We start from the raw sequence: 24,156 nt of genomic DNA, 5'->3' as shown, positions 1-24,156 counted from the left end.
CGGCTTACCGGGAAGAAATCCTTTGCGCTCCGCAAGGCGAAAAAAAGTTGACAACGACTTTCTTGAAGCGCTTTGCATCCGATTCTTCTCTTCACTCGCCTGTACATCATTATACTTCTGCAGCCATTGTATAGTTTTCATCTTAATTATTTTATATCGACGACAATGGGTTGGTTTTGGGCAGATACCGAGCGGCCGGCCGCTGTGCCTGTTAATAATACTGCTACCACTATCTCGGCGACACCACCAGTGAGTTTGGAAGGCGACAATTTTCTAACCTTATACTAATGATGTGAATAGCCTGGATGTCCCATGCACGTAGCAGGCTCTTCATCTTCTGGGGTCGAAACACCTCTACCAAGCGCATGTCCAGTTAAAAGATCGCCCAATTCACCATTCTACACTCCCTCATCGGAAACCACTCGTCAACAACCCCAAGAACAAGCTTCAGCAAATACAAGCGGCAAATCAAAAATAAACCCTCTCAATTATATGTTCAGTTTTATCTCTCAAGAACGCGCCCCAACTCAAACAGTCGATCTACCAGTCGAGCGCGAAATCTCCTCAATCCCACGCGCCGACAATGCCGGCGAGAAATGGGAATATCCCTCCCCGCAACAAATGTATAACGCCATGCTTCGCAAGGGGTATACCGACACCCCGCAAGATGCGGTTGAATCCATGGTCGCAGTCCACAATTTCTTGAACGAAGGTGCTTGGGCGGAGATTGTGGAATGGGAACAGATTTTCGCGAAGGGGTTGAAGAGTGGATGGGAAAAGTGTCGAAAGGGGAATGAGAATTTGGCGATTGAGTTGGCAAAGGAGAGGTTGTTGTGTGAGAAGAAAATTGAGGATGGGGAGGAGTTGGAGCCGTGTTTGGTGCGGTTTCAGGGAAGACCGCAGGATTTGAGTCCCAAGGCTAGGATTATGCAGACGTTGGGATGGCTGTACCCTGCTAAATTTGGGTGAGTACTTCAATATTTCTATGGTGAAAGTCAATTCTAACTAAATGTAAAGAACCGAACCACCCTTTGACAGACACGACTGGTATGTATCTCGACGCACACCCTCCGGAACAACAAAAGAAGTCCGCTACGTCATCGACTACTATTCTGGACCTCCAGAACCAACCGGTGAACCTGTTTTCTTCCTCGATATCCGTCCAGCCGTCGATACTCCAACAGCTGCCGTGGAGCGTTTGATGCGTTGGGGCGGTGACGTTTGGTATAGGGCTAGTGGTGGTCAAGCACGAGAGAATAAATGATCGCCCAGTATTCGCTCTTATACCGACCTTATTCGATGGTTACTCAAAACTCGCTCGTCTCGAGTTCCCTTTCTTCAATTGAACTACTTAATGCATACTCGGGCTCGGCGTCCTTCTGTTCGATTTTTGATATGATTATTCGGTTACGGATTTCCTCTTCTTTGCCCTTGTATATTATTTGTCTGTACGTTTTGCCATTGTTGGGACCTCACATCTCTTATTTATTTTCATGTCTGTGTACAGTAGATTAACTAATGTTGAGTATGTGTATACATATACCGAACTCTTCGTTTCTAGGATATTTGTAAGCTATAGATATCTAGGTAATGGTAAAAAGTATGAAAGGAGTGAGTACGCTCGTAATTGCATATTGCTATGTACATAGAATCAAAGACCTGTATAACGCCAATCCAATGATTGATTGATTGCCTGTATGATGTTCGAGCATACATTATATATAATGTTGTATAGTTTATTATGTGCAGGAAAGCACCCAATGTGCACGTGTGCCGATATTAAGGATCGTCAAGCTCAGATATTCGGCGCCAACAAATCATATTTGACGCAGTTTTCGACACTTTCCAGACTGGCCTGGAGGAATGTGCGTGCTTCAAGACCAAACCATACTCGGAGCATGGATGTGTCACCGTGACACACGTCTTGTAGTAATGTTGTGCCTGAACCGAGTTGGCGTAAGATTGGAAGGGCGCTGATACACGTTAGCTTTCTCTTCTGACTAGGGAACATAAGGGTGTACATACCTCTTGAATAGATCCAAGTCAGGATCAAGACTTCTTCCGATTCCTTCCAGCAGTAATATGGATATAACGACATTGACAAAGTCGCCCTCCAGACGCACGTGGTGCTCTCGCACCATTTGAAGCACTTGGCTCAAAACATCACCAATCTTGATATTACCCAAGGCAAACGTCCTTGATTTCACGCCTAACACTAGATGTTGCATTTTCAATGAAAAAATTTCCGGGTCCAGGACTGCCTCTGGCTGACGACAACGATCAACCATTAAATGACCTGCTTTATAACCATCAAAGTCGGCAACAGCGCGGAACAAGTCCAGAAAATTGCGTCGGTTTTTGTCATTGAGTTGGGTGACAAGACCCGTATCGATAAAGAGCAATTGAGGTCGGTAACCCTCTGCATCTAGCTCTGCAAGGGCCGCCTTCCAAGCTTTGGGATCCTTTGTGTGAGGTCGTAGACGTCTCAGTACCTGCTCATTGACATCTAATTCAGCAGTCGAGGTAACTTCCTGAGCACGTTTCGGCGCTTTCAGAGAAATGTCGAGTTGACTAGGCTTATAGAAGCGAACCATGATATTTCCGGGATGGAGGTCTGCATGGACGAAGTTGTCGAGGAGTAACATGCGAAGAAAAGCGTCAAGACCCTCATCTGCAATTTCCTCCTGGTAGACACCACCGCCCTTTTTGAGGAAAACAGACAATGGTATGCCTTGTGCGAATTCTTCTACAAGTACTTCTCTCGTAGAATATTCTGTGAATGGATAAGGAAACCAGGCTGTTGTGCGTGACTTGAAATGTTCTCTGAATATCACCAGGTTGGTAGCCTCAATTCGCAAATCGAGCTGCAACTTCATCATCTCTCCAAACTGGTCGACTTCACCTGGTAACGATAGCCACTCCATAGTCGGGATTACGTTAATTATATTTGCGAATAGTCTCATAATGTCCAAGTCTCTCCTGACAATGACGTCAACTTTCGGATGTAGTACCTTGATAGCAACATAAGACGAAGGGACTCTTTGAGGTGAGCTCTTGACCAGAACGTCAACATTCTTTCGTACTCTGGCTGCTAGGTCTCTTGGCATGCCTTGCAGTTCCTCTTGGTATTGCGCTGCAATATCCGGCTTCAGTTTCGCCTTGTATACCTGAGCGATAGCTCCCACTCCTAAAGGTTCCTCCTGGAATTCTTCAAATATCTCCTCAAAAGGGAGACCGTGAAATGCTTTGCATAATATCTTCTTTGTGGCATGTAAAGAGTGCGCCGGCGCATGTGAGTGGAGAGAGGACAGTCGAGAGCAAAGTTCGGGGGGGAAAATATCTGTTCGAGACGCAGCCCACTGACCTAGCTGGATACAGACGACCCAAGTTAGAGGCAAAAAATTATGTACGGTACGAAAGCCATACCTTGATAAAAGCTGGACCAGCCCTTTCCATTGACTTTACTAGAAAATTAAACCACCACAAAGTTCCCCATCGCTGGTTGTCGCGGTCTGGATTTCTCTTGCCAACCCATATTATAGGCGCCGAGACTAACACAGGCAGGAATATGATAGTCAAATGGAGAAATCTGAAGCCCGTCGCAATAGGTTCGTACACGTAACAATAAAGGAAAACGCATAGTTCTTGCTTGAGTCGAGTGAAACCGCGTGCATCCTTTGACACCGTCTTTCGTATCTCCTGGCGCGACGCTTCCAACATCTGCATCTCCCCCGTCTCATGTTCACCATTCTTCTCCGCCAACTCCATAAACGCACCGGGACCCAATGCGGCTGCGAACAGGACCGAGCCGACAATTGGGGCTCCGCTTCTCCCTATTTTGTTCCATCTCTGTAATAATTGGCGATGCCAAAACTGCGTCTTCGATCGAGAGACAGTATCGCTAGAAAAGGTCCGCAGCGACGTTCGTAATGACGGAGTTGCGCCGAAGGTCTGGTGTGCTCCGCGCCGGAGACACAGACGGCACAACACAACGGGCGCTTTCATAGTTTGGCAAAGGGAGAACGACGACTGCAGGCCATGCAATAAGAGTGTAGCATGGCGACAGCGACGTTGGAGGAATTGATGTTGATGGACAGCGGGATTGTATCTTGTATGTGTCAGTCGGCAGCCAGTTTTTGGGGGAACGGGAAACAGCGGCAGATGTTTGTGTACGTCATTCTGTGGTGATAAATTACGTTTCTACATGTATGTATCGTATCGGTATTTTACTATACATACGGAGACTCCCTGTCACTCATTCGAAATCGCTTCATTTCCAAAGGCCCATATACACAGATGGAAGAGCAGTGTCTATGTTATGGCAGGGCCTCAGACTGTTCTACTCAATGAATATTGATTTCTGGGAGATTTCAACCATCGCAGATGATTATTGACTTAACCTTGAAAGATTGTGATATTTTTAGTCATACTGATTCTTGCATTTTGGGGCTCATGACCTTTGACACGAAATGCTTGATCAAGCACCTCTTGTTATCAATAGAAAATTAAACAATACTACCTGGGTGTTGTGCTCAGATACTGCCAATTAATGTTTCTCTCTCGGGCTGAGATCTCATCCATCTCAACCAGGTAGAAAGCCGTTTCGCGCCGATAGCAATCGGGTATGGCTATTTTCATTGCAATCTCCAGTCGTGGTAATTCTTCGCAAGTCAACAGATCCAGGATTCGGCGGTATAACAGGCCAGGAGGTAGATCTAATAGCCTACCAGGGCTACTCTCGGGCCAAGGAAAACCAGGTCTTTTGATCTTTTTACTTCGAGCAATAATGTCTTTTAGCATGTGTATCCTGTACGAATCACTGAGCTGGATCCGATCGACGGCCTTTACTGTCAATTGATTCAGTATATTAGTCACCCCTAAGAGTTCTTCATGCTTCTTGGTAAAAAAAGGGGTTCCTACCTCCCCATTCACTAAAAATGGGCCGATGTCGTTTATAACGCTCAGTGATGTTTCTGGCATTTTACAATGCCACTGCAGCAAGGAGTTCCAAGTTATCCTCGATTGTGTGGCCTAATACCAGTTGCGCTACTTTCCAACAGCTCATGTGCACCGCAAGGGGCAGTTCATGCCAATCTAGCCATCCATACCAGTAGTCAATTCACCAGGCCATGTATCGCTCAGGATAGGCATTGCTGAACCGCATATCGTTCTTTGCAGGTTTGCCTATAAAAGCCCGGTCAGATTCTCTCGGCATTGCATACTTGCAATCGTCTGGGAAGATGTCGGGGAAAGTGGGTTGTCCAACGCTGGAAAGACAATGTTTCTTCTTTTCATCATCATATAGAACTATTAAGGGGTAATCACAAAAATTAGCTTCCAACATCGTCTAGAGATGATTCTATCTCGCAGCATGTCACATTGAGAGAAGGGTTATCACCTACTCAGACGGTACAAGGTCTGCCAATAACCGCATTTCTCTTGAAAGTAATGTTTCTCAAGCTGTGTTGCCTTGAGAAATAAAAGTCCCGGGTTCTGCTCGTACTTTGCCCATTTCCTGCTTTGCGAAAATATCTTTTTGCGCCATGGGCAAGGAAGATAATAATCAATACCCAGATCACACACCTTACATCTAGCTTCATTCGACATTTTCTCTGCCATGCTTCTGAGGCAACGGTGGCAGAGTCATGGCATTATTGACTTATATGCCAGTAGCTTGGTTGGTGTATGTCATTGTAATAATATCGATTCGGATTCGATGATGCTATCGTACTTGGTTCCTGACGAGAGAAGTATGGTAACGCTAGTAGAGACGATTCCAGAATTTATGAAGGTTGAAAGGTTACCTCACTTATGAGCCTACACGTGATAGCGGTTGCCCTATTTCCACATTGCGCAAGACTACCCAGTCGGAAGATGAGTGCACCAGGATCTTTCAGAATCAAGACGAAAACAATGTGGACTATGGATCTCGAGCATGATTCTCCACCAGTACTTTCCGTTGGTACAGAATTATATCCATTTGCTGGGCGATATCATAGGACAATGATACACGTGGATGGACCAACCACGAGTAGGTTCCTGAAGAGCTTCCGACCGCAAAATATGGTGCCAGCTCCTCATGACTTGTGCAAGTCGATGGAAGGCAGAACGAGCCTGGAATTCGAGAGGAGGGCGAGGAGGAGTTGAAGAGCTATGCCGGTGATCCGGGTGGGATACCGTTGGTCTCATCCCACGTACGGAATCCTTGCTGTTTCAGTGGTGGCTGAAATTCTACGAGATCAACGGGAGCACTGGCAAGTTTAATTTCTGGAGACACCGCCAAATTCTACTTGCGCAGACATGCTCACAGTCGACTTGTTGAAATATTGAATGACACAAATGAACCATACAGCCCGGAAGCAGTTGATAAGTCTGAGAGGACTCCAATCCTTGATAGTGGCTTCTAAAAGTTTCAATTCAACATTGAAAAATCCAAAAACATTGCTGATGCTAGCAACATGAATAGTCCTGATATGATATAGGCCAAGAAAACTAGTAGCCAGCCAGAGCGAAAAATGCAATCCGCATCCGGCAATGCAGTGCCGCGGCCGGGACTTCCGGAAGTCAAAGATGAAGTAAAGCTTGGTGGCAGCTTGCTTTCAGGGCCTGAAAAAGCAGAAACTAGACCCAGAGCAGCAATTAACTCATGATTACTAAAGATTTTTAAAAGTCTTGGACTGAACCCGTGTCGATCACGCGAGCAAAATGATTTCTGTCCGCATATTCCGACTGATTTATATAGTCCTGTTGTTCGGACATTCATATAGATTTTATAAATTTATATTTCCGGGACTTTCGATGTGCGACCTTTGTTTATGTTCATGAGATTTCCCAGTGTACTGTGCTCATCGACGGAAATGCCTGCATGAAGCTATCCGTACATTCCGAAGATAAGATCTTGGCATTACATTCATCATAGAAAGGGAAAAAAAATGGCCTACACAGACGAAAAGCTGCATAATCTGGAGGAGAACATCGAGCCCATTTACGCAAAACATAGCCAACATCGCAGGTCAAAAATATTCCTAATAGCCCTTCTCGGCGGCACCATTACATTCTACTCGCTATTCGGAATCATACTACTCTGCTTTTACTCGGATGCGACTTTATTAGCGTTGATTACGAATCCGCACTTCAATCACAAATATAATCATTTGCAGAATCAATGGATTAACACGAAGAGTAGTATTGCGTTGGATGAGAAGCCCAGGGGGGTGAATATTGCTGCTGTGGTGGAGTATAGGAATTGGGAGAGGAGTTCGATATTGAACTGCTATTTGAGGGTATGATCAGTTGCCCTTGAAAAGAGAGACAAAGAGTTAACGTCGTATAGAGAAACCTCGTCGAATACGGCGGTCTATTGGATGAAGTCGTCTTCATCCCCGAAACAACTGACCGAGAACATCTCGAATGGCTGTACGAGACAGTCAACAAATCAGAATCCTACTCCATCCGGCCGTATTTCTTCCCTGCAGCGGATACAAAAGACATATACATCAAAATCGACGGCGACGTCGTCTACATCGAGGATAATGTGATCCCCACCATCATAAACACAAAACTCCAACACCCAGAAACGGGTATTGTCTCCGCAAACGTCATCCACCAACCCGCCGTCGCGGAGTTCCATCGAAGAGCGGGCGTGGTATTACCACAGTTACTGGATATAAAATCACTGAGTCAGGACTCAAAGACATCCGGACGGAACTGGATTCCTTTCTTGTCGTACTGGAGGAATATGCTGGAGTCGTGGTTCTGCCAGCAGCGCCCTGCTCCCTCCTCTTCCTCCTCCATATACCTAGTTTCAAACTCCGCTAGTGCAACGGAGCAATATACCTGGCTCTCTCAAGCGCAGCAACACAATTCCTTCCTGCATCACCTCGAACGCGACGAACTACAGAGTTATAAGTTCCCATTATGGAAGAATCCGCCGGGCGAGATATCGGGGGCATTCGTTGTTCTACCGGGAAATAGCAATGCTTCGAACATAAACTCATCGACTCTGTCACAGCAAAGGGATGTATTGATAGACGGTAAAGGCGTGGTGTCGCACTATGACGACGCAGCTGGAAAGGAAGGGTTGGATGTGACGAATATACTCAATAGATATCGGAAATATGCTGAGGATCACGCCTGTTTTGCTGATTAGTCGATCCTGTGTTAGGATTATGATTTACGACCTGATATCATGTTTTTAGCTTGTTCGATGTCGTTCGGAGAATGGAGGCTTGAATAAATATCTGTACACTAACCCGAAGAAGTAATCTATGGGTCCAAAGCTTAAAACCAAAAATAAAATCAATTCTCTCCGCATTATTCATCTCAACATCCATCTTAAATAAATCAGAGATATAAAATGTCAACGACAAAACCCCCAAATGAAGCAGACATAATCTTCAACCGCGCCAATATCGCATTAGCGCGCAGCCAACGACTCGTCGCATCATGGCTTCCGCCGCGGACAACATCCGAACAATCCAACGAGTTGGGAGGAAATAAAGACGACGAGAAAGATGACGATGAGATATTTGTCGCTGTTCCTGAACGGTTTGTCTCTCTATAATACCTCTGAATACAATTGAAGCTGACGATGGTTATTGTACAGACTCGGTCTCGGCGCGCCCATACCAGTAAAGGATGCATTCAACAGTCTGAATACTGGCAACACCACCACCAATAAATTAGACGATAAACTGCGACAGAGGTTATTAGGCCGGAACGCGAAGAAGATTATGCAACAGCAGCAGAAACAGAAACAACAGGCCGCCTTGTCCCGCGGGAAAACTGGAGAGAGTGAAGATAAGAACGGGAAGGAAGAAGTTGTAGAGGATGACGATGACGACGAGGAAGAAGGTCGGACATCGTTAGGGAAGAAGAAACAACCTAAACAGACCTTGAGAACTGAGTCCGAGGTTAATGGGATTGTGACTGATAATACACCCGACATCGACGAGACGAATATAAACGACACGGAAACGCAAATACCAACTATACCTACCATACCAGCATCTAACAAACGCAAAAAGACTGCCAAAGTCAGTTACCTGGATGAAATATTACAAGACCGGAGAAAGAAGAAGAAAAAGCGGAATGACTAGACCCAGCATTATGCATTTTGTATACTGTACGTACTTGGAAAAAAGGGCCAGTACATGCACAAATATTAGTCGGCATAAACAGACATATGAAGAAATGACTCCGTCAATTTGAATGCAAGTGGAAATCAAGGATCGAATGAAAAGATAAAAAGATATGTGAAGATAGAGTTCTCCTTCTGTGAAGAGAACTAGATCAGTGTAGGACAAGAACAGACATATGTGTGTTGTATCGTACACATTAGGAAAAACAAAAACTCTCCATTCGCCTTCAGTGAAAGACTCACCCATCCTCGTTCTCGGGTATAAATGATAAAAGTATTGGTATATAGATGAGAAGAGATCAGGATATATGTCGTGGTATTAATGTATAAACTCGCGAAGAAAGTAAGCAAAGGGGGGGGGGAGAAGAAAATTACTGAAGTCGTTTCCGTTTACGATCTTCAAGTATTTGATCATCTTCTTCAGGTCGTTCGCTGGTATCAGTTGGATTAAGTAAGGAATGTACATTACTCGCCATGCTGGACCGACGTGTTGCTGGGAGTGAATTGTCATATCGCGGATACCGCGGACCTCCATTGCTACTTCCAGCTGACCACGCCGGATCCACGGTGAGATGCTGTGATGATGCAGACGCAGATAATGTTGGTGGTCCCGGTTGATCTGGCGGTCCTAAAGGCGGTGTTGCTTGTCGCGATAACTGGATTCGTCGTCTTGACCCTGTGATTTCATACTGCGCCAGGACGTCGCGGACCTGTTGCTCGCTGGATGTCGGGAGTCGATGCGGAGAGGATGGCCATGGTCCTGACGAGTTTCCTGCGGTCTGTATCCCACTCGGTGGCCATCCATGCTGACGGATATCTGCTGACGTATGTCGACGTGCAAGCATTGCCGAATCCGAGGGCGACGTGGCCGTAGATATAGGTGGAGGTATTGGGGGTTGCTGCTGTTGTTGGGGAGGAAGCGGTGGACGACTATAACCTGGCGAAAAATGACCTGCACCAGTTGATCCATACCGACGAGGAGAGACAGCTAGATGCTGTGAAACATGGGTTCTCATGGGCTTCGAGGTATCCGCAAATGAAGGACGGCGGCTGTCGTCTTGAGGCATTTGACGTGGAGAAAGCGGCGGCCCTGCTTCTGCTACATTTCCAAAGAATGGTTGTTGCCGGCTAGCCAACAGAGTCTCGTGAGGTGTCTCCAAAGCACGCGTGCTATCTAGATGTCGTTCAATTTCTTGTTGCATATCGCATACTGTCAACTGGTTAGTAATATGCATTTCCAATCATTGCACCGAAAATTAATACCATCACGATATAAAGCACTGTCCCGGTCTTGGTTCATAGCGACGAGGACCTGTGAGATTGAATTTGTCCATTGATGACATCTGACGAGACACTCCGCCAGCGCTTGACACCGCGAGCTCAACATATAATTGGTCTCTTCCCATCGCTGCATTCGACTGTGCATCTCGTAAAGAGTGCTCTCCAAAGATAGCAACCGCATATCCCCAGACTCCGGTATTGGCTCGGCTGGAGTCCCCGGTTGCGACACGCCTGGTTTATTATTGGAAAAAGAATCTCGATGTATCAAAGTATGTCGAGAAGCCCGTCGTTTAATTTCACGAAGACCAATTAAGTCGCCTCTTTTGAAGTTTCCATTTCCATGTTTGAATTCCCAGAGTGCTGAATCAGGGGAGCTTGTATGAAAGACGTCGCTTACTACTGACCATCAGCGTTGTTTTCTTGCTATCCGAGAGAAGAAACGCTACCTTTGTGAAACCCGTACATGTTCAATTGCCGTACAAAAGACGAAATGTTGGTGTGTTTGAAGTATTGTCTGGTAGAGAGTTAGAAGGCCACTCACTATCACAGGACAAGATCGCTTACGCCAAAACTTTGGAGAATTCGGAGGTTGGAGACATGACGAAGCTTTCGTTGGAACTGGACCAGGAAATAAGATGTTGAATACTCTGATCCTCGAGCATACTGAAATCATTCCGATATTAGCATTACGAGTAGAACATGCCAAGCGCCATCTTACTTGTATAACTTGTGTATAAACGCCGTCTGGACAACTTTTGGTTGTTGCGCGGCAGCAGCGGCCCCTAGCGATTGACCACTGCCTGAAGCATTCATATGGCCCATGTTGTCTGAAGAGCCGTTTGCATTATCGCCATCCGGCGCGGCCGTTGTCACCTCCATCTGATCACCGCGATTAGCGTCAGCTGCCGCCGGCACAGATGAGTTGAGCACGGGTATATTTCGCTGTCTATCGCCAGCAGCAGAGAAGTGGCCTCTTGAAGGGAGATCGGCGACTCTGCTCATGGCGATTCGACTATAACTGATTGTTTCGCGCAACCGTCGTCGGCAGATTCTTTGGGCGGCACGTCTTGCGGACTTGGCCGACAAGATGTAGGTTATCGATATACTTCTCCTTTATCATCCAATGCGTGTTTATCCTCTCTTGATCTGTCCTATATTCTTCTCTTCTTTCTAGGATACTCCGTATGCTGATCCGATGGCGTACGCAGTCGCGGTGCTCAGATCGTGTCAAGGTACGTCGCAAAGACTCACGGCCGAATGAGCTCCATGGGCCTAAACATGATGACACAATAGCAATGGACGGGTCGGAGGGCCGCAAACGATGCAATTCGGAAAAATAATCGTCGTAGTGAGGAGTCGATATACTGGCAGAACAAGATATCGTAGACCGAGTTGGTGTTATTGGACAGGTGTTGGAAAGAGAGAGAGAAAACAGAAAACAGACGAAGGAGAGAAAAAAGGGAGTTGCGGGGGAGCAAATCGGCGCTGGGGGTCCCTCGTGGAAGCTTTCCCTGCTGCAGAATGCTACGACAACACCTAGTATTTACTGCATTCTAGATTCTTTTATGCACAGGATCAGCTTGATTTATTATTTCTGACTTCTTTCTATCCTTTCCTCCTTACGATCTTCTCCACCTTCACTGGCCGACCGTGGCAAATCTTGGTCGCGATAGCTAACCAATATCCGATCTTGAGTCTATACCGGCGATACAGAGCAATTCCGCCAGATTCATATGTAGTTTTACAATCATCTATAACGCATGAGAAACGACGATAGTCATGATAATGTATGTATGCGCATTGATACCGAGGAATTGTCACCTTCCAGAAAGGTGCTTATCAAGCCGAGAGACTAACTAGGAGAATCTGCTTACGCGTGCAGCGTCTACAATTCCGATTCTCTTCGTCGGTGGAGCGGAGCTATGAGCTGCTCATACCTTCTATGTATGCATGTGCGTGGTATGCATGATTTGCAATGCGAATTCATGTCAATCAAAGGCAAGGGCAGGGATATGGATTCTTACTGCCAGAGCCGGGATTGCCGAGTATATATATACTCCTGGGTTACTGCCCCTGCAATTAGTTCTGCTTGTACTGACCTCTTGGATATTGTTGATTGAACTAATTTCTGGTGCTTCACACTAGCATACCAGAGAACAGGAGAGCCCATCACATTGGTCCAGGCGACGTGTCGCGTTCCAGCCCTCTGCATAGAAAGGATGCTACGGATCAGATTATACCACTGTATAGGCCGAGTAGGTGAAGGAGACAAGAAAAAGAAGGTCGAGACGAGTCTCCAAAATGCTGCCTCAGGCCGTATATGATTGTCGGCATCCGGCTTATCTTTGACCCGCTGTCTAACTACTACGTAGTACATCCGTCCGACAACAACATATAGTACTAGTGTCTGTTCGCTATCAATCAATTATAAAGCATGCCTATCTAGTTACCAGGTTATGGGCAGCCACAGCGGCGACGATGCTATCCATCGTCTCATACAGGACTTCAAGTCTCTATCCACAAAACATGCCCGACTACAGGTGTGAGCCGCTTCTCTACGCGCTCCCGTTTCCCTGACTGTTGCTAAGGGCCGTCAACAGATTGAATACCATACTAGATGATTTGACCCTTGATGAGCGGCGTGAGCTCAATGCTCGTCCAAAGGAAGATCTAAAACGTGACATCGTTGGCTCCCTGCCTCTTGAACTAGTGCTTGAAATAGCACGTTATTTGGATCCTCTAGAAGCCTGGGTCTTTCAAAGAGTACGAAGCTATCATTACAATAACGTACTTATTGGAGCGACAGCTCATCAGAACACGTCTAGGTATCCAAGCGATGGCAGACTGTCTTTTCATCAAAGGAAATCTGCAGTGCCATTCTGTTTCCCTTCTTTCCTTCTCCGCTTCCTGACGAGGGAGACAAGACAGTGTTTGCGGGAGATATCATGCGTTGTAAATACGGTATCACACGTACGGAGGCAGAGTTTCCATTTCCTAAAGGCTTGGATCGCCCCTCATTCACAGTCATGCCTACCGCGGAGGAGGCTATTTCTTATTCTTCCGGCAAGGTAGCATGGTTGACAGCGGATCAACGGGTTGTATGCGTCCGAAATTTGACGACTGGAGCAGTCACGAAGTTTACGACAGAGACACGTGGCGTCATTTGTCTTATTCATCTATCTGAACATTGTCTGTTTGCCCAAGCCTCAGGGTGAGAGCTATTCATTTCTTTTTTCTTTTAGGAAATCCCCATACGGTTCCCGAGTCTAATGATTGCAGGTATTGTACTGCTTGGGAGCTGTCGACCCATCGGTCACATCAAATTCGACTTCCATCTCCGCATATCCTAGAGATCAATGCTAGCCATGACAGAGCTATTATTGTCATCGGAAGACATTCAGACCGTTCAACAGTTCTGAGTTGGCATTTTGACAGCGACAACGTCCGGTCAGCCCATATCGAGGGTAAGCCTCTTTTCACGAGTTGGGGCAATGGAGACAATACAGAGAGCAATATTCTATTTGTTGTTCAAGCCGAAAGAGAGGTCGGGTCGGAATCGTACAGATTCTTTAGACAGAGATTCGCAGTGACTGATCATGAGATCAACTTCCTTGATACCAGAATTCTAGCCTCTGATCAAAAGTTCGACCTTGACTTTACATCCTTTCTTCAATTCCCACAATTCAACCAATTTATCTGTCGATATCGTACTGTCGTTTCTCAACTTCTTCCGGTAAAAATCTCTTCCGACGCCATTTTCATTAACTATTCTACCAAGACGGAAGCCTTCGTGGTACGCATCCCAGTACACAAATTCGAAGAGGAGACGATACTACAGGACAACAAAGGCAAAATGCTAACTGTAGATGGGACAATCTACTATCCACTCTCCTCCTGGCGTTATTTCAGGGTCAATCAAATCCTTGACGAAATGGACATTTTGTTCACAGATTTCTATACCCAGATCACCATGGACTATTTAGGAGACGGAGCATGTTTTGTTGCGTTTGGTGACAATCGACTATATGGTTTTGTGCATACCGAGGGCATCAAAGTCTGGTCTTTCGATTCCAGATTACGATTTGCTTCTGAAGCTCTTTCGATAGTGAGACACAATAGCGGCGATGAGCCTTTCATTAAATAGTAGGGCTTTTCCATACCTGAAAAGAGTAGATATGAAAGTGGTTAATGTCAAACCATCTTATCTGATCTTATTGCTTTCTTCTCCGGAGATAGTATACCAACCTGATATTACTAGCCCTTATGTTGGGCTTGAGACTATTTACTTCTTCCTCTTGAATTCATGTGGATATTCATCATACTAAAAAGCTGTAACCGCGAACCTAAAGTACGCCGAATATCTTCGCCCGTAAATAGAGAGTCTCTCTATACCATTGTTCCGTATCAGCTCCATAACAGCTTTTGTTACAAATCAAAATCGGCGTAGGCTTACATGATACGACTGATTCCTTTGTGATTTCTGACATCCAAGGTTAGACTCCGGTACACGAGAATGTCAAGGTGCACAAATCGTCGGATCACCCGACATCTACGGACTCGAACAGATAATGGTCCCGTCCCTCTTGTCGGTGCAATCGATAGCCCTCTGAAGTTCTTAATGATTTTCTTCCTCATTCCCCTTGATGTGTAGGCAACCTCCAGCTGACCCGTACTTCGAAGCGGCCGGGTCGGCTCACGTCGCAATTCAAGACCAATGCGCAGCTCAATAGTGAGAGAGAATCATCTCACAAAAAGCACTCATTGCAATACCAAAGATGTAAATTCTACTTCTGCCAAAAATCCCGAAGATGCATCAAGCCTCGAGTTCGCAAGCAAAGAAGCCTGCATAATCGAAACCGACTCCGACAACGACACCACCGACAGTGCTAATGCAGAAGACGAAATAACCTACCCCGAAGGAGGCCGCACAGCCTGGCTAGTGGTACTAGGCAGCTGGATGTCCTGCTTTGGTTCAATGGGCCTCATGAACTGTCTCGGCATCTTCCAAACTTACCTAGATCAACACCAACTCCAGGCTCACTCCTCCAGTAGCATAGCCTGGATATTCGGCATTTACTCCTTTCTCGCTTTTTTCTGTGGCATCGAAGTTGGTCCCTTTTTTGATGCAAAGGGGCCTAGACCACTTATTCTATTAGGCGGAATAGGAACTGTGAGCTTTTTATTGTTGCTTGAGGTGTGCACGAAATATTGGCATTTCATGCTCTGTTTTGGACTGCTGGGAGGCATTAGTCTATCTCTTGCCTTTAGTCCCTCTATATCCATTGTAGCGCATTATTTCTATCGTCGAAGAGGATTTGCGGTCGGCATTGCATCTTCAGGCGCTTCGATAGGCGGTGTTGTGTTTCCATTACTATTTCAACATGTTTCTTCCAGGTTAGGGTTTGCATGGGCCACGCGGATCATTGCGCTTGTTGATCTAATCACCTTCAGTCTTGCTTTCTTATTAATTCCAAGACGCTTTCCATCCAAACAGGCTACTTTCGAAAGACTTGTTCCGGATCTATCAATCTTTCGACAGAGTGATCTTATGCTCGCTACTATGGGAATATTCTTTATGGAATGGGCCCTGTTCATTCCATTGACGTATTTGACCTCCTTTGCATTGGATATCAATATGTCCTCCGAATCGGCATACATGTTGTTATCCCTCGTCAACGCCGCTGCCGTCTTTGGGCGCTGGATACCCGGTTATTGCGCTGATCGTATTGGGAGATTCAACGCACTCATCATCACTATTGCCATGTGTTTGGTCTTTATTGTTTGTTTTTGGATTCCGGCTCAGTCTGAATGTGTTAGAGAAGGGAATGCATCTGCCGTGGCGATTGCGTTCGCGGTTCTGTTCGGGTTTGCGAGTGGGAGTAATGTCAGTCTGGCGCCGGTTTGTATTGGGCAGTTATGTAAGATTGAAAGATTTGGGAGATATTATGCCACGGCATATGTTATTGTTAGTATCAGGTTTGTGCATTTCACATCTTGAAGCTGACTGTTGTGACACTCTTCGACTGATATGTGAATATGAGCAGTACCCTTACTGGAATTCCTATATGCGGCGCTATACTTCAGCGTTGCAACGGAGAATACTGGGGATTGATTACATTTGCTATTGTAAGTTATGCTGCCAGCTTGATTTGTTTAGCAGCAGCAAAGATATCTCGTTGTGGATGGGATCAGGTGTTGGCTGTTTTCTGAGAAGCTTGTTATTGGTAAGAGCATGACATGACTATGTACCTGAATATCAAGCTAACACATGTCTTCACTAGAACGACCGGAATCAACGATGCTTACACTGTGTGAACAACCTGCATCTTCAACTTGGCCAAAACAATCTGAACCATCCCCTGAATCCTCTTCGCCGAAGCAAACTTCTTACTAAACGTCCGCAACAATTCAATACTCAACTCCAAATCTTCAATGGCCTTACTGGACTCCAACACCTGCGACAGATTGTTCGGTTGTGCTGTCGTCGAATACATTAGGGAGAGCGTCGCGTTGAACAAGACAGCGAGATTGAGCCAGTTATACGAAAACCGCTGTTGTCGGTGCATAGTTGTGGCTTGTCGGATAGCCATGCTGGATGCTTCAGCAAGAACCTGCAGTTGGGCAAGGTCTAAAGTCTGACAGAGCGGTGATGGACGATAGAGCATGATTACATGAGTATAATAATTGAAGTCGAACCAATTGGTGCATAGATGAGGGACCTTGGACTGCAGGTCCGGTAACGGGAACGGCATTGTCCGTCGCCATTCTATCAACCGTCTGTGAAGAGACTGGAGGGTTTGTTCTTTGACTTGCTGGTTGGCTGGGTCGCTGTTTCGCACTGAATGGACTCTACTTTTAATGTCGCTGGCAATTGTCCGAAGTGCTAGGATGTGTAACGGGATAGCCATGGTTGATGGCTCTAGTTTGGTGGATGGTAGGATACCATCGGGTTGGATGTTTTCGTCGTCTGCATCCGCGAAGGGCTATAAAATCGTTAGCATTTCCTATAAATGGACAAAGTCAATCAGCATACCTCAACAGTGATATCATCATCTTGAATAGCAAACGGGCGCCCTAGAGCCAGCGAAACCACACTGGTTGTGTCAGCTTGACCGCGCTTGAAACCATTGCTGGAAGCCTACCGGTCCATCATGTATAGAGAGAAAAAGAGGCGCTTCTGATGCTCAGCGATGTCTACAGTCAGATTTTTATATTGTTCGGCTGTGTGAAGACCCATGCCGGTTGCCATACGAGCAGCCATTCCGATCAAAATCCATGTATCTGATAAGATTAGCATGCTTTCCGTGACAAAGGAATGGCATCATGGACATACTCGGACCTATTTTGTTGAAAAAAGAGTACGATACTTGCAGCATCAGTACTTCTAATGCGGCCTACACGTCATATTAGCTTCCTACAAACACAGACAGGTGGTTCAGTCTTACCAAATCACCACATCCCATAGCAGCCTCAAAATGCACCATGGCCTTATTGAACAACTGTACGGATTCCGACTCATCTAGCAAAGAAACTGAAGAATACGCCGTGGACCCAATAGCAAGAACAATCCATATCCGGAACTGCCATAATGGAGACTGAGCGAGCGCATCAGACGGATCGCCATATAACCGCCAGAGTACAGTCGTAAACTCATGCTGCCGAACAATCGGGTATAAAGTGTGAGAATGAGCAAAATAGAATTCCAACAGATGGCTGATATGTGTTGGCTCGAGAAGAGACAATGATTCTTGAAGAAGACCGTCCTGTTGCTGATCGTTGGATAGGGGATAATAGAGTGGTAACGGCGGGGAGGAGACCAAATGTGAGTTGATCTCATTGAATGCAAACGTGAAAGTGGGAGTAGTTTCGTTCTCATTTGGCAAATAATTATCTTCTTCGTCTTCCTCCTCTTCTTGCTCATCGTTTAATTCATCTTCAAACACAAACTCCTGCCGATCTGGTGACAAGCGCCGAAGAACTGCTTGCGTAAGTTTAGCGAATGATATCCCGGACGAAGATCCGACGTGACGATCTGCGGCTGCCTCCAAAGAGAGTAGTTTCAATTCATTCGCTAACGACTCGGGTTTGTGTGTATTGGAGATGTGATGGCCGTTTACTACGGCTTGTTGCTGGTGGCTGGCTTGCAACGGTTGCAGTGGAGAGATTGAGTTAACCGGAGGCGTTTCCATCGGTTGAGACTGAAAATCCAGCCTCGAACCATCAATGTCATTTGATGGGCCAAATAGTGCTTCATGTTCTGCCGTCCGCATATCTAAGAAGATCGCTAATTGCTGTTCCAGCTCTTTGACACGGAGTTCTAAACCCCGTACATATCTACAAATTCATGGTTGAAGGTCAGCTCTGGAAATAATAGACAGGTATTAGTATTTATCATACGCGATCGAAAATGTCGCCGTCTCTTTTTCATCGTCGAGAAAGCTGCATCGCTGATTGGCATGTTGACAAGCCCTACACTGTGGCAGGGCCTTGTCACATCGTTTCTTTCGTCGGTGGCACCTTCTACAGGAACTTTCTGCTCGGGCTGCTGGTCCGGACATCTTGAGCTTTGTTATTGTCGCCCTCTCACACATCTCAAATGTACGGTGACTCAAAAAGATGATGGGAGAAAGGAAAGAGGAACATCGTCTGGGGGCTTATCAGCGCCTGAGCCCACTTCCAACGTGGATCCACTCCCCCACGTTGGATAACACAGTAGTTACAGGTTTCTACAGGTAAATACCAGAAGTAATACTCTTTAGATCAGTCTGAGCACTAACGGCGCTTAATTTTCATATCTAACAAGTACATATTCTACACCTCTACCCCAATATTTGCGGTGGTCACTGTCGAGCTGATAGAAATAGACCTGACTCATAGAGCTACTCCGCCTATCGATAGCCCAACCCAGTCGATAAGCCCCCCGGACATGTCTCCGACTCTTCTGTACAACAGTACAACCCCTCACTACGTTACTGCTTAGTGCTTTACAAACTGATAAGATTGTATTAATTTACGTAGTGCGTATACAAAATAGCTTCTTCAATCGAGATGACGACTAGCTGAAGACTACCACGATCGGAAGCGGCCGGCGATAGGGCTCGGGGCTTAGGGCTAGGGCTTTATTTCCTTTTTAAGTAATTATACTTTAGCCTTAATCATCAGCCCCGATTGTTCGTCAGGTTCACGTCAAGAGACGTTTATATGCCATTCAAGAATATTATACCTCTGGGAATCATCTTTTTCTTTCCCTCGTTTACTTGCAAAGAATAGCTATATTGTAGTGCATGAGGGGTCTACTAGCCAGCTATTCGGTGGTGGCGCCTCCAATTGTCGGACGGACCGCCCTCGAGCTGTATACAAGTATGGCAGTATGTTGACATATCGAGTGACCATAGCCGGTACATTTAGTTATCAATTCTACAGAATACACATCAATAAAGTGCAGAAGACATCAATCAACACCGGAAAGTCACTCTGATTTGCGGCCCAGAAAAGCATCAACATGTCGACCAACGGACAATCCTTTCTCCTCGACCCTGAAAAGAAAGCCGGTCCTATGCGATATAGCCATGCAAGAGTCGTCCAACCAAATATCCATCACACAATCTACATCTCAGGCATCGCCGCCGTCACACCAGACGGCGAATACGAAGGTGTAACCGAAAACCCTGACGGGACATATGAACTCGACATCCGCGCACAAACTGCTGCAGTCCTACGACGAATTGAAAGTATCATCAAGGGTGCATCCGATGGGAAAGCCAATCTTTACAATATTGTGGATGCGACTGTTTATATTCTGGATATGAAGTCGCAGTATGCGGGCATGAATGAGGAGTGGAATAAGATCTGGCATGATCGTGCCAGTGCGCCTTCGAGGGCGACGATTGGGGTGAGAGAGTTGCCGGACCCGAGATTTTTGGTGGAAATTAAAGCTACTGCGATGTTTGAGAAATAATTTTCTTGATTACTTAAGTAGACTATGAAGGCCTATTTTGGTTCCAACTCTGTATAGCTCGTATATTATCATTCACCAATGTACAGTTCTGTCCAAGGTGCCTTCGGAACTTCCGATTAATCGAGAATAGCTCGACAATGAATATGGTTGGATTTTCGCATGGGAACTGAAGTTTTCCAGTTTACAGCCTCATCACAGCAATAGCAAAGATGTCCCTCGATACTAATACCAAGATCGAATACTTCACCTTGAATGACTTCGAATTCCAAGATGGAACCATCCTCCCACAAGTCCAACAGGCATATCGCGAATTCAACCCAACAAAAACGAAAATCGCTCTTATCCCTACCTGCTTCCGGGGCCGCATCAACGCAACTCTCAACTTCGCTAACGGTGCGTTGCGAGATTATCGAGTAATTGTGGTGGCTCTATTCGGCAATGGCGAATCATCGAGCCCCTCAAATACACACAATTTTCCGCAAACCCTAGATTATCGGGACTGTGTTCGCGCGCAGTATAGACTCATAACCGAGCATCTACGTCTTGGAAAGATTGATGTCATGGCTGGATTCTCAATGGGTGGCCAATGTACTTATCATTGGGCAGCTACGTATCCAAGCATGATCCTCAATGCCGTTATCATCTGTTCCTCGGCGAAAACAAGTCTACACAACTATCAGTTTTTGGAAGGTCCCAAAGCCGCTTTGGAGAGTTCTATTGATTATATTGATGGAAAATTTCGGATCAACAGAGAATCTTTCCCGCTACGTGGACTGCATGCATTTGGTCGTGCATATTCTGCTTGGTTGACCAGCGCCCAATGGTTTGAGCAACGTGTTTTTGAGAAGCAGGGATATAAATCACTGGATGATTGGGCTGCTGTCGTTGCCGCGAAGAATTATAACGATTGGTATCCGGATGACTTATTGGTGATGCTGGGAATGTGGCAACGATCCGATATTAGTGTCTCTATGAGCTCCTCAAGGCCCAATGGGGATGTGCTTTCGGTTTCGGAAGCTCTGGGCCAACTGAGCGCGAGATGCCTTCTTATGCCGTGTCAGACTGATCAGTACTTTACGTGGCAGGTCAGTGAAAAAGAGGCTAAATATATCAAACACGCAGAGTTGGCCATCATTCCTTCGATTTGGGGCCATTTGGCTGGGAGTGGTGCTAGTCAGGAGGATAACCATTGGATGGATAGTAGAATTGCTCTCTTTCTAAGCCAATCAAAGTGATTATACAAGCTTTTCTGGTATCAATTCGAGTGCTATCTCATAGTCAAGGTACATAATCGCATCAGAGAAAACAGTACGATTGCAGTTTGATACGTTTGTTAGGGCTGTATCCCGTATTTACTAGCCCGTGCCCTAAACTACAAGCCATAACTTTGGGAGCAATGTCATCTACTCAAAAAAAAGAAAAGAAAACACAATTCTTGCAATAGAAAGTTCTAGTACCAAATATCTAAAGCGGGGTATGGATTCTATATGCCAGAGGATTAAATGGGTATAAATCATTGTATGACCTGCATGTCGGACTATCCGACACTCATCTCATCACTTGGAACACCAATGGCGGACCGACCACCTGACTGACAAGCATACTTATCTTATCGCATTACGAGATGGAGAGCGTCCACGAAGAGCCTTGTAAATATTCTCTGTATCCATATAAACGGTCGGTCGCAGATTTGAGCTCAAGTTCTTCCATGCTCTTGCGCAAGTACTACACGATTCAAATAATCTCCGTTCACAAGCAACCATAATGGCAGATGCTATGAAGCTGGAAGCCGACCTGGCGGCTTTTCTGAATGTCGTTCCAAAAACTTACTCTCTCAGTGTCCTTGCAGCATTGGTCGGGTATTTGATCTACAAGGTGAATCTCGTCGTCGTCTCCAAAGGGGGAAAGAAAGCGAAAGTTGACTCTTGACAGTGGCTCATTGCAACAGATATCCCGCATATTAAAGGCCTCCCCGAAATCCCAGGCGCAATTCCTGTCTTTGGCCATTTACTCAAACTAGGTGAAGACCATGCCAGTGTTTGCGAGCGTTGGTGGCGACAGTATGGACATTCCGTGTACCAAATCCGTCTCGGAAATACTCGCGCAGTGGTCGTGAACTCGTTTGAGGACTGTCGCAAAATGTTGCTGGGCCATCAGAATGCGACTATTGATCGTCCCAAATTGTATACCTTCCATGGCATCATTAGTAGCACGCAGGGTTTCACTATCGGCTCATCTCCCTGGGATGATTCGTGCAAGAAAAAGCGCAAAGCCGCCGGAACTGCATTGGGAAGACCGGCATTGAGAAATTACAACAACATGTTCGATTTGGAGAGTTACTGTATAGTGCGAGATCTGAAGCGTGACAGTAACAATGGTCAGGTAGAACTCAATGTTCGACCTTTTATTCAGAGATATGCCTTGAATACTACCTTGACTTTGTGCTATGGGATTCGAATGGACGAGGTCTACGATGAGCTTCTCCGTGAGATTCTCTACGTTGGATCCGCCATTTCCCTCCTTCGAAGTGCCTCCGAAAACCTGCAAGACTATGTTCCTCTTCTACGCTACATGCCCAACAACGAAAAGAACATGCGGTCCAAAGAGCTACGTGAACGCCGAGATGCTTACTTGAATCTCCTACTTGATAAAGTACGAGCCATGATCAAGAAGGGAACCGACAAGCCTTGCATTTCGGCAGCTATTCTCAAGGATGAGGAGACTAAGCTTACGGGGGTTGAAGTCTCTTCCATCTGTCTGTCGTTGGTGTCTGGTGGATTTGAGACGATTCCTGGTACTTTAACATCAGCCATTGGATCGCTGTCTACGCCTGAAGGTCAAGAATGGCAAGATCGTGCATATGCAGATATCAAAAGATTCTATCCGGATGTTCGCGATGCTTGGACTGATTGTATCCATGAAGAGAAGATTCCTTACATCAATGCTATCATCAAGGAAGCTGGTCGTTACTATACCGTCAGCGCTATGAGTTTACCTCGAAAGACTGTCACGGAAGTCAACTGGAATGGAGCAATCATTCCGCCCAAGACAATGATTTTGATCAATGCTCAGGCCGGTAATCACGGTGAGTTTCTCTCTTCATGTTATCAGTTTATCCACTAGACTGAATGCTAATCATAACACAATATAGACGTCGACCACTTCGGCCCTGACGGAAACAAATTCAACCCAGAGCGATGGCTTAAATCCCTCGACCCTCCCACTGAAAAAGAGACCACAGGTCTATCTCACCTGAGCTTCGGAGCAGGCTCTCGCGCCTGTTCCGGCCAATTCATTGCCTCACGACTCCTCTATGTCGCTCTCGTCCGTCTCCTATCATCATACAAGATTGTAGCAAGTGAGGATAGCCCGCCCAATACGGATTATGTTGATTACAATCAGTTCAAGTCCGCTTTGGTTGCTATTCCGAGGGATTTTAAGGTTAAACTTATTCCCAGAGATGAAGCTATGACGGCCGAGTGTTTGGGTGCAGCCGAGGCCCGGACGAAGGATCATTACAAGGAGTGATTAACGATAGGATGAGATATTATAGATTTTTGTTAGTGTTTCATGATTGTAAATATATGTAAGCTGTACCTAGGTATCTCCGTAATCAAGGAATACGGTAGCTTGCACGGAGAATGAATAGCGGTTAAATTCAAGTATCATTAGGCGATCATTGCAAAGGCTGGAATGGGATTTAGCACTACAAGGAACCTCTAGCACCAATTCCTCAAAGTGGCCGATAATCACATAATTCTTCTGGCTTGAGCTTAAC

General features: G+C 45.9%; 9 protein-coding genes across 10 annotated transcripts; 6 read left to right on the top strand and 3 right to left on the bottom strand.

The window, feature by feature from the left end:
* Window positions 1–25: 25 nt before the first annotated feature.
* Window positions 26–1,972, top strand: TSTA_121110 (cytochrome c heme lyase, putative). 2 transcript variants are annotated; one of them, XM_002482314.1, is made up of 3 exons: window positions 26–249; window positions 301–965; window positions 1,018–1,972. In XM_002482314.1, exons 1-3 carry the CDS (start codon window positions 166–168, stop codon window positions 1,262–1,264), a joined length of 996 nt encoding a protein of 331 aa, XP_002482359.1. In that variant the 5' UTR covers window positions 26–165; the 3' UTR covers window positions 1,265–1,972. The 2 variants fall into 2 exon arrangements, with proteins under 2 accessions (XP_002482359.1, XP_002482360.1); XM_002482315.1 differs by lacking the exon at window positions 26–249 and having other exon boundaries at window positions 252–965.
* TSTA_121100 (ubiquinone biosynthesis protein, putative) lies at window positions 1,017–4,131 on the bottom strand. The gene is made up of 3 exons (XM_002482313.1): window positions 3,427–4,131; window positions 2,026–3,368; window positions 1,017–1,973 (listed from the first exon to the last, which is right to left on the bottom strand). The coding sequence occupies exons 1-3, from the start codon at window positions 4,003–4,005 to the stop codon at window positions 1,796–1,798; spliced, it is 2,100 nt and encodes a 699-aa protein (XP_002482358.1). The 5' UTR covers window positions 4,006–4,131; the 3' UTR covers window positions 1,017–1,795.
* A 2,657-nt stretch (window positions 4,132–6,788) lies between these two features.
* Window positions 6,789–8,272, top strand: TSTA_121090 (uncharacterized protein). Its single transcript, XM_002482312.1, has 2 exons — window positions 6,789–7,283; window positions 7,334–8,272. The coding sequence occupies exons 1-2, from the start codon at window positions 6,933–6,935 to the stop codon at window positions 8,147–8,149; spliced, it is 1,167 nt and encodes a 388-aa protein (XP_002482357.1). The 5' UTR covers window positions 6,789–6,932; the 3' UTR covers window positions 8,150–8,272.
* An 84-nt stretch (window positions 8,273–8,356) lies between these two features.
* On the top strand, window positions 8,357–9,098 carry TSTA_121080 (uncharacterized protein; the record flags this gene model as incomplete). Its single annotated transcript, XM_002482311.1, has 2 exons — window positions 8,357–8,547; window positions 8,606–9,098. The coding sequence occupies 2 exons, from the start codon at window positions 8,357–8,359 to the stop codon at window positions 9,096–9,098; spliced, it is 684 nt and encodes a 227-aa protein (XP_002482356.1).
* A 345-nt stretch (window positions 9,099–9,443) lies between these two features.
* TSTA_121070 (flocculation suppression protein) lies at window positions 9,444–11,422 on the bottom strand (the record flags this gene model as incomplete). The annotated part of the gene is made up of 5 exons (XM_002482310.1): window positions 9,444–10,349; window positions 10,403–10,816; window positions 10,867–10,934; window positions 10,985–11,083; window positions 11,139–11,422. 5 exons carry the CDS (start codon window positions 11,420–11,422, stop codon window positions 9,511–9,513), a joined length of 1,704 nt encoding a protein of 567 aa, XP_002482355.1. The 3' UTR covers window positions 9,444–9,510.
* A 2,024-nt stretch (window positions 11,423–13,446) lies between these two features.
* On the top strand, window positions 13,447–16,630 carry TSTA_121060 (monocarboxylate permease, putative; the record flags this gene model as incomplete). Its single annotated transcript, XM_002482309.1, has 5 exons — window positions 13,447–13,631; window positions 13,700–14,479; window positions 14,942–15,067; window positions 15,143–16,396; window positions 16,465–16,630. 5 exons carry the CDS (start codon window positions 13,447–13,449, stop codon window positions 16,628–16,630), a joined length of 2,511 nt encoding a protein of 836 aa, XP_002482354.1.
* Window positions 16,631–16,643: 13 nt separating this feature from the next.
* On the bottom strand, window positions 16,644–18,878 carry TSTA_121050 (uncharacterized protein; the record flags this gene model as incomplete). The annotated part of the gene is made up of 6 exons (XM_002482308.1): window positions 16,644–17,403; window positions 17,454–17,514; window positions 17,563–17,701; window positions 17,754–17,814; window positions 17,866–18,737; window positions 18,818–18,878. 6 exons carry the CDS (start codon window positions 18,876–18,878, stop codon window positions 16,723–16,725), a joined length of 1,875 nt encoding a protein of 624 aa, XP_002482353.1. The 3' UTR covers window positions 16,644–16,722.
* Window positions 18,879–19,922: 1,044 nt separating this feature from the next.
* Window positions 19,923–21,613, top strand: TSTA_121040 (translation initiation inhibitor, putative; the record flags this gene model as incomplete). Its single annotated transcript, XM_002482307.1, has 2 exons — window positions 19,923–20,365; window positions 20,566–21,613. The coding sequence occupies 2 exons, from the start codon at window positions 19,923–19,925 to the stop codon at window positions 21,611–21,613; spliced, it is 1,491 nt and encodes a 496-aa protein (XP_002482352.1).
* Window positions 21,614–22,040: 427 nt separating this feature from the next.
* TSTA_121030 (cytochrome P450, putative) lies at window positions 22,041–24,061 on the top strand. The gene is made up of 3 exons (XM_002482306.1): window positions 22,041–22,253; window positions 22,311–23,463; window positions 23,530–24,061. Exons 1-3 carry the CDS (start codon window positions 22,143–22,145, stop codon window positions 23,904–23,906), a joined length of 1,641 nt encoding a protein of 546 aa, XP_002482351.1. The 5' UTR covers window positions 22,041–22,142; the 3' UTR covers window positions 23,907–24,061.
* The last annotated feature ends 95 nt before the right edge of the window (window positions 24,062–24,156 follow it).

Source organism: Talaromyces stipitatus, genomic scaffold, assembly GCF_000003125.1.
Source record: "Talaromyces stipitatus ATCC 10500 scf_1105507295555 genomic scaffold, whole genome shotgun sequence".
Taxonomy (NCBI): domain Eukaryota; kingdom Fungi; phylum Ascomycota; class Eurotiomycetes; order Eurotiales; family Trichocomaceae; genus Talaromyces; species Talaromyces stipitatus.
The sequence above is the reverse complement of the archived record's forward strand: the minus strand, read 5'-3'. Positions and strand labels throughout refer to the sequence as shown.